Below are 17,689 nucleotides of genomic sequence, written 5' to 3'. Positions count from 1 at the left end.
CTCCCCCAGGGAGGCTTGAACAAGATTTAAGAATAGAGTCATTACGAAGCTGCTGGCAAAGATGTGGGGTGAGATATTAGAATTATAGAATCACAGACCAGCCTGGGTTGGAAGGGATCTTGAAGATCATCTCATTTCACCCCCTGTCATGGGCAGGGACACCTCCCACTAGCCAAGCCCCGTCCAACCTGGCCTTGGACACTCCCAGGGATGGGGCAGCCACAGCTTCTCTGGGCAACCTGTGCCAGGGCCTCCCCACCCTCATAGGGAAGAATCCTTTATTCTAATATCGAATCTAAACTGCATTTGAAGTCAGTTAAGTTTTGCCTCAAATGATTTGCATCTTTTGTCTGCTCTGGCACCCTCATCCCATTCTGCTTCCAATTTTTAGGTGCAGCATTTCCATTTCTACTTTTCCTTCTCTATCTTATCATGTAAAGGGATAGCCTGTGGACACCCCAAGGGTTGCCAGCTTTCTCCAGCTTCCTGTAGTGTGTTGCCATCCCAGATGATTCCATACCCACAAGGTTTAAGAATGAAGTGGTTTAATAATTCCCAGCCAAGGGAGCATTTCTGACAGAGAGATTTTACTGTAGAGAACTGGAGAGCACAAATACCATATCTGTATTTTAACGTATGCCTGAGGGTATGATCCAAAAGCTCACAAACTAGCAACCTTTACATCTTTATCTGGGAAAAAAAACCAGTTTGAGTGATCATGAAGAATAGAATATTATGAGCTCAATTTTCCACAAAACTACTGTAAGTGGGAAGATAAATTTTCCTCATTGGAAATCAATCTTAATGCCTTCCAGTTTTTTTGATTGGGAGAGATGAATGAAGCATGAAGCAGAGATATTTGATCCTGGGGGATTACTGACTATATTCAGGCCAGAACATGAGAAATTGTAGAGGAAACTATTTAGAGTAATGGGCAAGAGAAAGCTCAAAGCTTGTAGGAAGAAAGTAACATGCACTGGAGGGGGAAAAAAAAAGCCATGGAAGTGCTCATATCTCACAAAGTATTAAAAAGGTAACATCAGCTAAAGAAAGAGAGCTTAGTGACACTGCAAATGTAACAGTGAAGATCACAATTGGGAGGAAAGACAAAGACATGTAGATAGATAGGGAATGGATGATAAATAAGAATTAATTAGCACGTATAAATTAGGGATGCAGTTAAACTAAAAGAATATGATGGCACCACAATTAAACACAGAAATGTTAGGGGTGCATTGCTAATTTACAATTCCCCAATCCACAGCCTCCTCTCCTCACTGTGGACGCTTTATCAAGAAACCTTTAAGCAACAGACAATCCACTAAATAACTTGAAGTGAAGAAAGACAGGTAAGAACATTATCCCCACATTCTGAAGAGGTATAGAGCTATTAAGTGACTTAAATCTATGCAAAAAGCCCATGGAGGACACGGAATTAAGGCATCTCAGCCTCTGAGTCCCAGCCCAGCAATCTGATCCCGACTAATCTGCATTGTTAAGACAACAGTGCTCTAAGAATTCTCTTCAAATCCTGGTTTCCAAACCCAGAGTTCAGAGGGTGAGGATTTAGAAAGCTAAAACTGCCTAAGAGTATTTGCTTTTGCAAGGGAGAAAAATATTTCGTCCTAAAATAATTAGGAAATAAACATATTCTGGAAAAGTTCGCAATCTTTAGGCAAAAATGCTGATGCAGACCCTCAGAAATACAAGCTTAGCCTGCGGTACCTCGTTTCACAAAGACAGCTAACTCACAGTAAACTTCTGGCAGGTTTACTAGCCCAGCAGTTCCATGGCTGTTCACACCCCCAGCTTTCCCTTCCCTCTCTCCTGTGGCTTTGGCAGAGCACCCTGGCAGCTCCTCTCCCAGGCAGGCAATCCTGCTGCCAGGCAGGAGAGCTGGCAGCTCCTAATCCAAGGATGCAACACAAGACCCGGGGTGGGGGGGGGCACCATTTGTGGAAGAATAGGCTGTGCTCATTATTTAATTACCAGTCAACTTACCTGACTGGAGAACATTGAAACGCCAGAGTAATTATGACATTGAGACTCAGTCAGAGCCAGCTCCTTTCTGCTGATCACCCCAAGAGGTGCCTTCTGAGGGTGCTACAGAGAAGCAGCAGCTTTAAGAGAGGCAGGAGATTGCAGGGAGATGACTCATTAACCTAATTGATGAAGCCAATCAAGTTCAACCCCTGGTTTTGATAGAGCAACTAGGCCAACACACAGCATCTGGGGGAGTTCATGTCTGCTTTTCTGCAGTGTCCTGGGACCACACAAAACATTTGAACACTTTCAGGGATTTCTCTCACTAGCTCGGGGAGTTCACTCATTCGGTGTAATCTCCACCCCCCAGAGATCCCTCACCTATCAGTAACATCAGAGAACAGCCCTGAGGTCCTCCAGGCCATATGGAGTGACCACCCTGGATGCCTCCAGCTGCACTTCTCCAGTGGGCTGGAAGCTGAGCCAGTGCAGCCTGAGGAACAGCCTTTAAGGCAAACGGCCTCAAGCAGTTCTGGGTTGGATTTTAGGGGACACAGTGGCCCAGCTGCTTTCCTGGCACCCATCACCCTGCACCCAGCTCGAGGTGCTGGTCAGCTCCTCCAGTCCCACGCACCACCTCCTCCCTTCTCACAGAAAGAAGAGACTGGCACCTCTCAAAGCACTGAGCACAGCAAGCTGCTGCTGCTACCATACCACATGAAGAGAAAGGGATGTTAAAAGGCTCTCTGACACAAAATACATTTATTCTCCTGTAAAAAGTGTATTTTTTTCCTTTAGGGAAAGCTGCAAGGAAGACTTCAGCTGCAAACCAAGCATTTTGTTCTCTTGGAGAGCACAGTAGCACTGATTTATGCATTATTAAAATGGCTACGTATGTTCTTTGCAGCACTGCTGGCTCAACTGGTATCTGGGTTTCTGCTCCCTGCCTCCAGATTTTGGTGCTTTTCTCAAAGTTCTGGCATGACAGTCACACCTCTGTAGACTAGAGTTCAAAAGTAACACTAAAGGCTTTCTGATATCATCATTTCCAAGATGTTCTTTGAGCATATTATCCTAATAAAGGGGCAATCCATACATGTCCAGCAGAACTGTAGAGAGATCAGTTATTTTCACACTCTCTCATGTCAGTATGGTGGCCCTAGAAGGTGGCCCATAGCTCTTCTGTCATCACAGCTCAGTTGTTCAGGTGTTTGTTTTAGTCAAAAGCCCCATCCAAACTCGCATGCCAGGAGATAACTGAATACTGGAAAAGTAATTTTTCCCCATTTCTCTGACACAAAAGGCCTCTATTTGGGCAGCATTATTTGCAGCCAATTATTCTGCTGTTTCCAGCAGTGCTCCAGGGAGCTGTAGCACTTCTCCACAGGACTCAGCAGCTGTTCATTAGGTTAGTCTCCCAGTTCCCCTTGCTTGCTTAATGCTCACCCTGCAGTGCCAGATGACAGGAGCTGTAAGTGCTATCTGTTGCTCTGTGTTATCCTCAGTAGGGCTTTGGAACCTGTCCCAGCCAGGGAAAGAGCAGAGAGCTTTTGATCCTCGGATTAGGATACAAAATGCCACAATTTACCACAACAAAGGAAAGGTGGAGAGGAGTAACTGGCACACTGCATTTGGAAGCTCAAAGGCATCACTTCATAAACACATTTTGGCAAGAACCTGCACTATTCTCTGTGCTACACATCTTGCTTTTGTAATGACTCCCTGGTTTGTCCCTAAAACCACCATATCCCTGACCTGCCTGCATTGGGATTACCAGTAGGAGCATCACAAATTCGGGTAGTCTTTCTCATCTGTGCAACATTTCAAGTCAAGGAACACTCCTCAGAGGAGGATTTTGACTGTGCAAGGTGGGAGAAGTCAGTTCATTGCCAGCACACTCTTCTACCAGAGGGGAGGGCACTTACCATGCAAAAGCTCGGGTGGGAAGGATCCCAGTAGTCCTTTCTCCCTTGAAACTCTGCTTAAATATTCCCCAATTATTAAATAAGCTTATGACTATTAATAAATTTGTAGTTCCTTAAAGGAAAAAGGTGTTTAGAGGCCTTGATCCACTAGATTTTTTTTTATATTTTCCTGTAGAGGTTTGAATCTTATCTTTGGATATTCCTCAGAACACGGCTGTGGATATCCTTTTGCTCCAAGTTAAGTAATAATTCAGAGGGATAGTTTGGTGTCTGCTTCCTAAACCACTTCATCGATTGGACCCCAAAGATCCTCCCAGACACCAGAGCTGCTCCCACTGAGGGCATGTTCTGCTGCCAGTCGGTGTTAAGCCCCTCTCTCCTCCCTGATTCTGCCCCACATCGCGTGTTCCCTGGCTGAGGTTTGAGACTGTTGGGACGCAGAAGCCATTATTTATCAATTCTTTTTCTCTGCCTAAGAGAAACTTTAAAGTATGACTTGAGGATTTTCCAGGATTTCTACTTCACCTCAGTATCCTGTGTATCGACCCTCTGACACAGATCTTAGGAGGACGAGGGTTGCAAGGTTCACACTCCCCAAGTATCTACCCGTAAAAGACAGCGTGGGCATTATGGCATTTCTTTAAGAACATAAATATACAATTAGGATTTCCCCAGAGAGGCCACATTTTCGTTTATTAAGGAAACAAGCAGGTCGAATTGTCATGGAATCTCTCCGTACAACGGGTGCTCCAGGAGTTGACAGCGCAGATTTCTTGGAAGTGTCACATTCCAAGCAAATTCACACACAATTAAAAGCCAGTTGCCAGACAACTCTCTCACAGACACCAAGTACTGGCTGTGAAACAGAACATGAGACACGAGGCGTGGCGTGACATCAGGAAGCACATTTCTGTTTATTTGCCTTTCTCCGAGAACCCTCATTCACCATTAGGCAAACGAGTGCATACAAGATGTACAAGAAAACGATTAAAAGAGACTTCTTTATCGCTGTATTCTGTGGTATAAAGGCCCACAGCCTCTGGGGTTGGTTTGGTTGGTTTTCTTTTTTTTAAAGGATACGTTTTTACCCTGGCTGAGGTGTTACAGAGAACAACAACCTGTCGTCTGCAGGAAATCTCTTTAGAAAATTAAAAGTGAGCACAGCTATTTGCTGGGCTGTTCTACTGAACAAACACTGCCGGCTGCACCGAGAGCTTTTTACCAGACACTTGTCAGCTTGTGAACCCCCAAGTTCATAAAGACAGTAGGAAATCCGACTGCAGAGTGACAGGGAGAAGTGGCTGGAGTTTCTCCCCCCTCGCAGCAGATTCCTGCCTGCTGCAAACTTGTTTTTCTTTACTTCAGCAGAGCTGTGGTGACCTACAGCAGAGGTTCTGCCCTGGAATAAACAGCTGGCCCACAGTCTGGCTCCTTGTGTTAGTAACTTCCATATATAATACTAAAACCCAAGGTTTGTCTCCCAGTCTCCTTCACATGATGCTCTGCCTGTTCACGTCCACGTTGTACGCTGAGGAATTGGCACAGCCCCGGCCAAAATCAATAAAAATGCCTTCGGAATCCGAGTCGATCGACTCCAAAATCTGATCCACTATGTTCTCGGGGCTGGAAGAGGGAACTGGAATCAAGGAAGGGTCTCTGTCCAGTTCAAAAGACCTGTGTGGGTCGTCCACGGGGTGGAAGAGTCCTTTCTGCTGCTCGGCTGCGCTGAGCTTGCCGGAGCACTGCACCGACCCGGTGCTGGGCCTCTCCTGCTCTCCCGACACGGAGCTCTTCGTGGTCGTCACGGAGCTCTTGGAGCCGTTGTCCATGATGGTGGTGAGGTTGGAGTAGCCCTGGAGCTCGAGGCAGGAGGTCATTTCGGACACGGAGTGCCTGCGGATGCCGGTCCCGTTGGAGGCCATGCCCTCCGTCTCGTACTCGGCCACGGGCGTCAGCAGAGGGTTGTTGTAGCTCTTGGACCTCACCACGGGGTTCTTGGCCAGGATATCACCAGACTTGGAGCGCCTGAAGAACCTCTTCTCTGTGAACACAGAAGCACCCAGAGTCATACCCACAAACTCTATTTTTATGGCACTAATAACTACGAGTGTTCAAAATTCACGGGCCCTCTCCTGAATGACATAAACTTTTATCAAAGAACATGTTTCACTGGTTTTGTAGGTCCACAGCCTTCAGATTTACTGCTTTTCTTAATCATACCGAAGACCCCAAACCTATATTAGGAAATAACAGCTGCAATTCACTTATATTTATACAACTTCGGCAGCTGGAGCAAAACAGTAAATATTGTGGGAGAGGTGATATAAAATTGTAAATATTTTCTTTATACAAGAGCAGAAAGTGTAGCTGTGCTCTTGTTCAGGCTATCATCACTCATTTCTAGCAGGTGAACTTTTAAGTTTTCCACCTACCCTGGAAAAATCAAGTCTCTTTAAATTAGGGGATTAAGGCAGGCAGTCTTTCTATTAACTCTGTTAAAATTAGATTCAAAGCATCATTCATGGACCATATGTGGGGAGAGCACCAGGAGTGTTTGGAAATGGTAACTGGAGGGCAGTGCCCACAGGAACCTATTTTTGGGGAACAAACTTGCACTCGAGCCACTGATTGCCCAAACGCAGCTGTTAAGCAAGTGGGATTTTTCCAAAAAATAGGCAGCAGGTGGCAGCACGGGAGCACAGAGCATTTTCTCCAGCAGAGGTTTAAGGCTGGAGTGCTCTAAAAATTACCACCATGCAAACTGTTTGCTCAGACTCACTGGTGCTAACAAAAGAGAAAGTGATGTGAATAATAGGTCTCACTTTGGAAGCTTTCTTCCTGCTCCTCTCATTTTGCCATCCCATGAAAGGGGCATGGCTGGAGCAAGGGATCAAAACACCCTCTGGAAGTCAGCCACAGGCACTGAAAATAAATTGTCTGCTTTAAATCAGGATGCTGGTATATGTTCCCTGCAAACCATGCAATTTCCTTTACAAGTGCCAGTCACTCAAAATTATACTTATATACTTATATGTAATTATGTGCTTACCTGGTCATATGCTGTACTACTAAAAAAGCCAGTTTCTGTACTTAAATTGTATTTGGCAGTTGTGCCTGTGACAGCAGACAGTGAAATCAACTGAGCCAAGTTCACTTTTGGACTTTCTCTTTGTTAGGAGTTTGACCTGGCAAACAGAGGTTTCCTGGGGCTGCCTTGCTGGCTTTTGGTCACAACATGTCAAGTGTTACCAAAGCAGCTGGACAGAAGTGGATGCATCAGTTTAAAAGCAGCAGAGACTTGAGCACTCAGCTTCCCTGGGTCCAGGCTCAGTGATTACAGTCAGACCTGTTCAGGGGTTCTGCTACAGCTCCAACCCCCAGACCACAGCAAGAGGCCCACCAGAACCTTCCTGTCTTCTGCAGTCATGTAATACAACATTTATTTTCTAACAATTCATTTCACTGGTGCTTAATTCTCTTTGGGTGAATTTTTTCTGTCCTGACATACAAAAGCTTGTATTCAGAAAACTGTCAGTTTGGTGCTCCATTTAAATGCTTGTGGCATTTTAATGGCAAGCATTGAATACAAAGTGGTAATTCTGAACCATTTTCCATAAATAACTGGCCTCTATTTATTCACCTAAAACTGATTTGTTTCTTAAATGCCTACTGCAACACAACCACTCTTCCTTCAGCTTCAAGGGAAAATCAACTTCCTTACTGACCATTTCTGACAAGCAAACAGATTAAATTGACTGCACAGAAAACACACAATTGAACTGATTTTCCCCTCTGTTTGCTCTATTCAAGCAGGCCATCACAGTATTTACATTAAAATACTCAGGTACTACCACATTTCCTTTTTCATTTACACTGGTTGTATCCCCCTTGCATTTTCAACAGACTGAACTGCTATGGGGGATATTCAAAAGGCCTTAACCTGGCCAAATCTTGCCTTTCACAGAAGTCACAGGATGCTTCAGAGCTCAAAGTATCACAGAAAATAAGCTGCAGGGGACTCAAGAAGGTACTACCTCACCCTCTGCCACCAGGCTGGGCCACGTTTACCCCCCCTGCTCCTTATGGATGTTGATGTACGTGACATGTATAAAGTGCCTCACAGCAAAGACTTAACAGCCTCCAGAGGCAGTTCATGTGACATTAGAGATTTTTTCCTTCCATGTAACCTGAATTTCACCTGCAATGCGTGGCTCACTCTATTTTTCTTACCTCCACTGGGATGGAGAACACCTCATTACCTTCTACTCTGCAGAAAGCTTTTACATGTTTAAAGGCTTATGCATTAGTCTGCTCTAAGACAAATTCCTGCTCTCTTCCCTAATTTTAACAGCCTTGTAGGATCTTTGTGTGCCAATGAACTCTAATGAACTACCGAGCACTTCAGAAGTGGCTTCTTGCTTCTTCCTCTCCCTGTCCATAAAACACCCTGTGTTAAAGCTGACTTGTTAAAAGGCAGAATGGCAGTGCTAAACACACTCTAGACTAATTTTTACTGATTTTTATTACTGAGCACTGTTATGATGATCTGTTTTCATCTTCTGCCAGTGGCAAGTTTCACTGTGACTCTGCACACTGCGAAGAGCAGGGGCGTAGAAAAGGAGCCTGACTGCCTCATGTGAGTACTGCAAGTTGTCTCTTGTGAGGATCCTGGCATTGTACAGAGCAAGGTTTTGTGCTGTGCCAGATGGAGCCCATATTCTTACCCAGGATGCAGGAAGAGTGGGTGAAGGGTCCGTCACTGGAGTACAGACCGTAGGTGCCCAAGTAAGGAGACACGACCTTCTGGATCAGGGATTCCAGCTTCAAGTAATCTTCAGTCACACCTTTGGACTCGTGGACCCCCTGAAAAAGAGAAAATACCCAAAATGAGCCCCCCCCCAAGCTTTCCTGGCTCACCAGGGCAAGCACTTTCACAGAGCCATGGCAAAGGTGCACTGTGATGCGATCCGGGTTTGTTCCTGCGGCTGAGTCCTCTCGCTGTAAAGCCAAGAGATATGAGTCAGGCCAGAGCTACTTCCAGGGCATTTAAATCCAGGAACGTGCATCCTTCTTAGTGCAAGGGCACTCTGGGAGGACGGAAAGTCTGGTCCACTGAAGAGGAATTAGAAACATCCCTGGACTTTTTGCTCTTGGAGTCTTACAGTGAACTCCTGAACGACAGCGCCTGGTACCACAGGGTGTCACTGCCAGCTCAGCCATACCAGCAGCATTAAGGCCAAGGTGAAACGAGACTCTCAGAAGTATTTCTTCCAGGGTATTTTCAACAATAAATATTTACAGTGAAGGAGCTTGTTCTCTTTCCTCACCCCTTCCCTGGCACTTGCCATTATTATTCAGGCAAAAGTCACATTATAATTAGCATGGCAAGTGTCACCTACAGGGAAAATCTTTGGCCTTTAGCTGTTAACTCTGCACTTTCACTCACAAGCAGGCTTGTAAGGCTGCAGAAAAGCCCTGCAGAGTTGTATTCTCCCCTTGACTTACAGCTGCAGTGTGTGTGCTCCTGCACTGTCTGAGCAGAGCCCTCCATGGTCACGTGCAGGATTCCTCCTGCAACACGGAGCAAATTCACATTTTAGTGTGTTGCTATGTGGCCATATGCTTGACACATCATGGTGCAGAATTTAAGATCCTAAATGTCATGCTCAGCAAGAGCTCTGCTCGAATTTTGCGGAATCCCAGATTTCATAACGTGCCCCTGAATTATTGTAAGAAGAAACACATTGGGATGGAAGCCTCCAGAGAGTAATATGCAGATCAAGTGAGTAAAATTGCAACACTTCCTTCAGCATGTGAAAGGATCCTGACGTTCAGGATGTATTCACGGCTCAGTATGACTCATTAACCAGAGTCTGGGGTGACTATCAGAAGTGTTTGTGAATGGCTGACTTCACCCCTCGGCTGCTCGCCACTTCAGTAAAGTTTATGAATGGAAAATGAATAATGGCCAGCAGAGAATTTGAATTTGGAGAGAACTGGAATTTGGGCAGAATTTGAATACCATGTAGGTCACAGATTCACCTTATCCCCACCACTGCTGTCCTACAGCTGCTGTGCCTGGAGAGCCCATGGGCTCCTTGCTCATGAGAAACACCCTCTTCTCTCAAAATCCTGACTCCAAAATCAACTGAATCAGCTTCTTCTTTAGTCTTGCCCTCAACTTTCACCCCGGCTCTCCCCATAGCAGTGCTAATACCCATTCCCTTTTCACTTCACCCCCTTTTAGTTTACACTTCTGCAGTGAAGAGGCCACAGAATAAATACCAGCTTTACAGTGTAAACCCACCCAGTACTGACACAGCCTGACTTTCTCCTCAGCTCTGCATCCATGGGATGCTTTTAAAAACATACTGAAAAGTCCCAAAATAACAGCTGGTGCCTGCTGGAGCCGTGCTGACTTCTCTTCAGCTCTGCACCTTGACACAAATGTGCTGTATCCACCTGCAACATCCTTCCTGCACTGGCCATTGTTCCAGGCTTTCCTGCAGTTGCCTTAAATCATTTAATTGCTGAGGAGCTTCTGGGAGAGCAGGAGCGTAACACGCTCCTGAATTTGTAAAAGAGTGCTTTTCCTGCATTTCTTTCTGCTGTGCTATTCAATGACCAACATCCCCTGGGACTCTATTTAGCCACATACAAGTACATCCTAAAGTTCAGCAGGGACTATTTCAACTTTCCAAACCTGAGCTCTCCACATGATCTGAAGGACACCATCACTTATTTATGAACCAGCCCAGCCCAAGTAGAAAGTTTAGGTTTGGAAAGCTGAAATAGTCCTTGCTGGCACCATATGGGGCCAGGGAGCTCCATAGGGAAGGATGGACAACCCTTAAAGCAGATCAGCGTTAGGAAGTCACGGAAAGCTGCTGTTTCGCTTTATCTGCCAGCCCTGAGGGTGCATTTAAACCCTTATCTCTCCACCACGGGTTTCTACCCCATCCACTGGGCCACAGGCTTGCGTGACACCAAATTCAGTAGGAAGTCACTTCTGGTGGAAGTTTAGGATAGAGGAAAGCATGGTTATAATACTTTATATATAAGAATATAAATATTTCATATATCTGTATGTAAAGATAGATACATCTAAACATTTATACACCTATCTACATCAATATCTATATATATTTAAAGTTATATGAAGTCCTTTTTAGACCCTTCACCAAACTTGTAAGTGATTATGCTTATAAAGGCAAAATTAGCTTCAGAGTTAAGCCAGCTTGGGATAGCTATTCCTGCCAAAATAGTTTATGAAAAACTGATGACAGGACTTAAAAGTCACCAATACAATAATAAATAAAAAGTTTTTTGCTGTTATTTTGGCAGCTCATGGTTCTTCTTTGTATTTACTTGATGCCGTGCTGGTTTGTCACAACGGACCAACAAAGCAAAAGTCATATCTAGCAGGCTGGCTGCTCAGCTTGCAGGAAGCTCTACCACAGTTTGGAGGAAAAAAAGAAAATTCAGAGCATTATCAGTAAAACAGTGACTCTCCCCTTATCTTTAATGCAATATTTGCTCTGCAGACATGCAAAAACTTGCTTTAAAAGATAACTGTGACCTTTCATGAACCCAATTTCATTTTAGCAGGAGAGTTTCATGCTTCTCTGCGAGTGTGAGATGTATCTATTAAATTCCTTTCAAAGGCCTTGCCTGACCTATTTATTTCTCAGTTGAGGGCCAAAATAGCTCAATACCAAATATTTGCAAGTACCTTTGTACTTTCAGAAGAGTGGAGCTGCTGGATCAAATCCTCATCTCAGTCACACTGTTTTGAAATGCAACAAGTCACATCATTATCTCTGGAAGGATGACAATGTTATATTATGACAAGAGCCTGCCCTGCTCTCAGGGCATGGAAAATGAGGATTTGAGTCCTGAATACCATTGCAAATGGAGAAGGTCTATCAAGAACAAAGGCATGTATTTCTGCATGTAACACAGTGTCCATGTCCCAAACTTCCTTAACCTGTAATTAAATCATTTAGGAACAAAAAAATTATATATAGTAATTCAAAAGCATTAAAAGGGCCCTATGCATGATTATTTTTGATGTGTAAATACATAAGTACTCCCCAAAGGGCCATATATCATTAAGACTACAGGTTATTGATGTATCTTCTTTATGAAGATGCTGCCCCACCTGCTGAACTGCTAGAACAAAACTTCTCTTGTGCTTGGGAACAAAACCCCATGAGTCAAACCCATAAGTCATTCGAGGAGAATGGACGCTCTGAACTGCTCAGGTTTCTGTCTCTGTTAGTTCTGTACATTACCCACAAACTCCTACTGTGCTTTTAAAGGGCACAAGGGCCTCTTGCAAAAGCAGAGAGGAAAGAATAAACAGATCTGTTCAGAAGAATAGCTGGGGGGTTTTGCAACCCCACATGAGGTCACAGTCTCCTTTCTCCATGTGTAGAATCAGAGAAATGGTTGGGTTGAAAGGGACCTTAAAGATCATCCAGTTCCCTGCCCTGCCACGGGCAGGGACAACTTCCACTAGCTCAGGTTGCTCCAAGCCATGTCCAACCTGGCCTTGGGCAGTTCCAGGGATCCAGGGGCAGCCACAGCTTCTTTGGGAAACCTGAGCCAGGGCCTCACCACCCTCACAGGGAACAATTTCTTCCTAAAATAGGACTTCTCTACAGAATGTCTCATGTAAGGCAAGAGATTAGAAACCAACCTCTGCTGGCTGTTCTCCTTGCTACCTGGCTGCTTTTCCTTGATGCCTGGCTCATGTAACTCCAGTTCTGTGTCTGAGCTGGATCTCCACCTGGCCATCACTCCCTCATGCCTGATTCCTTATGGTTTAACCCTCTGCTTTGTCCCCTTCACATCTGCTGTTTCAAAACTAACCACATTCATCCTGAGCTCCTCTTTCAGGCCCTGGGCAAGTACCCTGTCATCTGCTGATCTCCTCTGCCACATGAGCCTCTCTGCATTCATCTCCACTGCAGCTGCTTCAGCTCTGGCTGGACAACTGCACATTGTCCAGGTAACTCCTCACTCATCTGTGTCTGAAAACAATCACTGAGAACTGTTAAACACAAAACTGCTTTTAACTGACCAGCAGTAACTCAGTGTTTTGCTGAGTGCTTATAAAAGGTCACAGGTCCTCTGTGGTTTCCAGTTCTGACTAAAAGCACCCACCACCAGTAACATCTAGAAATGGTGGTACTGCTCAGCTGCTCTTCACTTCCCTCTTCAGCACAGAATATTACAAGACCATTTACCTAATAAATCAGACATTAAAAAGCATCACCAGTGTCTAAGTGTGCCCTAAAAACTGAATACAATGGAGGAACTACTTAATGCCCACCTGCAGCTCGTGGATGTTTCGAAGTGTACACTGGCCATGGATTAAATGATGTAGCACTCAGCTTGAGCTTTAACACCTCAGCTGAGCAGCACCTGTACAGCAACAAGTACTGGTGCAGAAGGCTACTGGGGGAGGCACAGCATGTCTTGGTCCTTGATGTAGGAGCAGCTTTACCACAGGGACACCAGGCAGGAACAGCCACGAGCCAATGCCTGGGTTACCGACCTCTGGACTCGCGGAAGAAAGGAGAAAAGGGCAGACTTCTGGATTATTTAATGATCATTTCAGCAATGATCACTTCTGGTAACCTGGCTGACCGGAAGGGCAAAGCCCTCTGCCCATGTGTACAGCTCAGCTCATGGCCAAATAACACCCCCTGACCCTTAGTCTGTGCGGCACCTGAGTGTGGGTCCACCCTTGGTGGTTGGACTCACCCTGCAGGAATCCTGACCTGGCGCTGTGTGACAGGAAACACATTGCCAGAAGCATTTACAGGGTCAGGCCCCAAAGCAAAGTGAGGTCCTGGCCTCATGTACTGCCCTGCCTTAACCACACAGGAAAAGAGCTAAAGAAATGTTACTGCTTTCTGCTTGAAAGCAGCAGATTCCTCGGAGAGAAGGAAAACGCATCAAGAATGACATTTCTTTCTGTAACTGACTGAAACAGATCAATATGACTGAAAGAAACACTCATGCAGTGGTGATAATCTGACACATACGGGATAATAATAGTTGCCCAGCCACTCCCAGGGAAAACTGAACTTAGAAGTCACAAGACACACTGCAAGGCAGACACGGAGTAATATCTGGAGTGAAAACACACGTTATTCAGCCAACACTGCTGGAGAATTGATAAGGGTGTGCAGGCTGCAGTGCACACTCTGCTGACCACAGAAACAGCGAGAGCTGCTGCTTGGTTGTGTCAAAGAGACAAGCCTTGCTTGTAAGAGCTTTGGAAAGCAGCGCTCTTAGAGGCCGTGACTGCTTGTTAACCCACTTCGGTGCAAGTAAAACCTTTCACTGCATCACATCTGGAACCTGAGCAACACAGACCAGCCTCACCTCAGGGCAGGCAAGAAATCAGCACGGGCATAAATGGGGCCCCAGTCCTTGCCACTTGCACCACTGGTGGCACAGCATAAGCCCCCAGTTATGCTTTGGGTCACATTCTGGACTGAGATCTGCAGCCCTCCCTCTTTCTTTGAACAGACACACGCACGCACTTAAAGGCTAATCATCCAACTTTTACTGATCTTGCAATGCTCTCAGACAAACCTACGGCAGCAAAGTTATGTTTTGGTTTACCTGGTTCAGAAGAGGCTTCAGGAGTCCTCCCCAGGTGTGTACAATTGCTGTTTTCTCTACAGCACTGTGGCACTTTTATTGACTAAGCCCACACAGCCTCATTTTCAGTGGACATGCACAGCACTCTACTGAAAAACTCAAAGACCTTGCTCTTATACCCCCTGGGCTTCAACACAAATCAGAAGGCCCAAGCAGAAGCAGGTATCAGGCTCCTTCACCTCCAGCTGCCCACCGTGTTCCCTGGAAGTCAGCCCTGCAGAGCAAACCCCCCAGTACTGCACAAATGGAATCACTTTTGCAGAGCAGCATCTCCATTTACATATGGAGTAAACTCATGGAGGTATCAGATATGATAATGGATTCTTCTCAGCCTTTGCAACCTTGGCACCAAGGGCAACACAGTGCACAGAATCAGCCTTGCAGTGTCAGACCAGAAGGTAACTAAATTCAACATTTCCTTGCTAACAGTGGTAGCAGGACAGATGCACAAGCAGAGAAAGGAAATAAGTCATGCTCAGTGCAGGCTTTCTTGCAGAGTCTGTTGATGCTTCTGGCAAACAGGGATGTAAAAACTTGCCACACGGGACTTTGTGGCAGCCCTTAAGCATAAACAATCTGTGCTAGGAATTATTTAACCATCAAGATGAAGATGGTCAATAATTGATAGAGTAACTAGTTTCCAGAAATAAAGAACTACCTTAACTACTGAGTCCTCTGAACATGGGAGAGGATGGATTGCTTTGGTACTTTTGCCAAGTGCTTTTCTTGACCCCTTCTGCTCAATCACCTTCACAGTAACCCAGTGTTCCCTGACGTCCAGAGGGACCCTCTCCTGTTTCAGTTTGTGCCCATTGCCTCTGGTCCTTTCACTGAGCATCACAAAAAGAGCTTGGCTTCATCTTCTTTACATTCCCCCTTCAGGTGTTTGCAACAATTGGTAAGATGCCCCCAAGCCATCTCTTCTCCAGGCTGAACAGCCCCAGCTCTCTCACTCTGTCCTCACATGACAGATGTTCCTGTCCCTTTATCATCTTCATGGTCCTTTGTTGGATTGTCTCCATTGTGTCCATGACTCTGTTGTGCTGAGAAGTCCAGAACTGGACACTCCAGGAGTGCAGAGCAGAGGGGAAGAATCACCTCCTTCAACCTTCTTCTCTCCCACTTGCCTGTGTTTGCCAGGCTAGAAAATGTCAGGTACTTCCTCCTGGGTTTCCCTGATGACTCAGGCCACTTTCATCCCAAGCAGACAACTCTGACATTTTTTAGCCTTTAGGAAACAGATTCAAAACAGGAGCAAAGCTGCTTCAAGCAAGGACTAAATTTTGCTTTGTCAAAGCCTGTGTTGACTAAGCTGAACCTGATCTGCTTGAACTATGCGTGCCCTCTTCCCCGTGGGGGTTTCTCTGCTGCAGTCCAAAAGCAGAACAGGGAAATGTGCCTGGGCTGGGAGGAAAGAGAGGTCACACCTTTGCAGACTGGAACAAGCTGGAAGAAAGCAGTTTGCTCTCTGAGAGGGCTCTCTGAGCCCAGTGCAGGGGGCTGAGAATTTCCAAGGAATCCATTTTCAGTAAACCTCTATTTTGTGTTCACAAAGAGCAAAGAACACGGCCAAGAACAAAGTGGGAAAGGTTAAGACTTATACATCAAATTCTCAAATGCTCTAAAGTCAGAATAACCCCTGTTGGGTGAATAATTTAATAGCAGTTTACAAGTGCCCTGTGCATTACATACCCATTCCTGGGCACTGGTGTCCTTTCTGCACATGCTGGGTAGATACAGCTGCACAATTCATGGCTGAATTGTTATGAACCCACGAGAGTGTTGCCTCACAATATTTTTTCCTATCTCCATTTTATCCTAAGTCACTGGCAGACTGGTAAAGGCTCTGCCTCTTGCTTTTCTCATAGCAACAGCAGTCAGGGGAGGGAGAGAAGCTTGCCACTGCCATATTGACAGGAGTCAGCACTTCAGGGCCCTGTGCCTGCCTCAGAAATAAAGATCTTGTCATATTCACTTGACTCTCCAGCACGTGCCAAGTTGTGTCAACGTCAGTGTGGGAAGCTGCTCTGTCTCTCCCTTCCTTTCACTGGTGGCACTGAGACACAGACAAAAGATAAGGGACACTAAACACCCAGACATGGTTTATGTGCAGCTGGTGAGAGTTCTTCAAGTGGCTTGGCTGCAGGGGGAGAGCCAGCACCAGCATTCTGCTTTCCAGAAAGCATCAAACACTAATAACAGGCCAGTCTTCCCCTGACCCCCAGAATGCCAATGTGTTAATTTTCTTAACCTGTCCCTAAACATTTCTTATGAGACTGTGAAAGACAAAGCAGAGGATGAAGATTAATAAAAGACATGAAATGACTGGAAGTAAGGAAGTTACTTTGAGGCTTTAAATACAGTGCTTAGAGTCCTGAAGCAGAAGCTGAACAGCCAGTTTGCTGATAAAGTTCCAGCAAAAATAATGGTATGAATTTCTGCCTTTTATAGGTTTAGGGTTAGAGGTTTCTGATTCCCAGCTGAGTGACTCCCCTGGGCACAGACCAGAGCACTCAAATAAGCTCATTTGACTTTGAAACAACTCACCAAAGGAATCTGTAGGAAGGTGTCTCGGAACAGCTCTTTATGGAATAATGTCGAGCTGGAGTCAGTTTATGTGCATTTACAAGTGCTTTAGGACTGTCACATTACACTCCCAGGTAAATACACAAGTGCACAGAAATGCATGTGCAGCCCCTGCAGAGACCAGCCTGTGAGTTACCAAATAATGAGATGTGATGTTTAATGTCCAAGAGGATAAATCTCTTTCTTTTTAAGGCTTCCTCCTGAGGTTCTTGCTGATCTATACATGTTAAGCTCATCTAACCTTGCTGGGGAATTGCTGACTTTGAGCACTCAAGGCCTTTACCTACTCTTGGCTCTGAGTGTTTCCTCATTTATTACAAGAAAATCCATCCTGCATTTATTTTCAGGTGGATACTCAAAGACAAAAAGGATGGCAGAGCCCTCCCTCAGTGCATCCAGGCTGCTTTGAAGGGATCCACAAAATGCTTTTGCGGAGCCCCAAACATTAACTTCCCTGCTTTGACCTGCTTGTGAGGATTTCTGACACTTCCTTTCAGAGTCACACTCCCTTTTTA

General features: G+C 45.4%; 1 protein-coding gene across 3 annotated transcripts in view; it reads right to left on the bottom strand.

The window, feature by feature from the left end:
- Nucleotides 1-4,800: 4,800 nt before the first annotated feature.
- Nucleotides 4,801-17,689, bottom strand: part of PRR5 (proline rich 5) — a 74,930-nt gene continuing 62,041 nt past the window's right edge. For all 3 annotated transcript variants that reach the window (XM_027897729.1, XM_027897730.1, XM_027897728.1), the window contains 2 exons: nucleotides 8,633-8,771; nucleotides 4,801-5,949 (listed from right to left, as the gene is read on the bottom strand). In XM_027897729.1, the coding sequence (XP_027753530.1) occupies nucleotides 5,399-5,949; nucleotides 8,633-8,771 (690 nt within the window). In that variant the 3' untranslated portion in view covers nucleotides 4,801-5,398. The remainder of the gene's footprint in view (nucleotides 5,950-8,632; nucleotides 8,772-17,689) is intronic.

Source organism: Empidonax traillii, unplaced genomic scaffold (genome assembly GCF_003031625.1).
Source record: "Empidonax traillii isolate 1590-97213 ecotype Southwest subspecies unplaced genomic scaffold, ASM303162v1 scaffold557:size1000685, whole genome shotgun sequence".
In the NCBI taxonomy this organism is placed as follows: domain Eukaryota; kingdom Metazoa; phylum Chordata; class Aves; order Passeriformes; family Tyrannidae; genus Empidonax; species Empidonax traillii.
The sequence above is the reverse complement of the archived record's forward strand: the minus strand, read 5'-3'. Positions and strand labels throughout refer to the sequence as shown.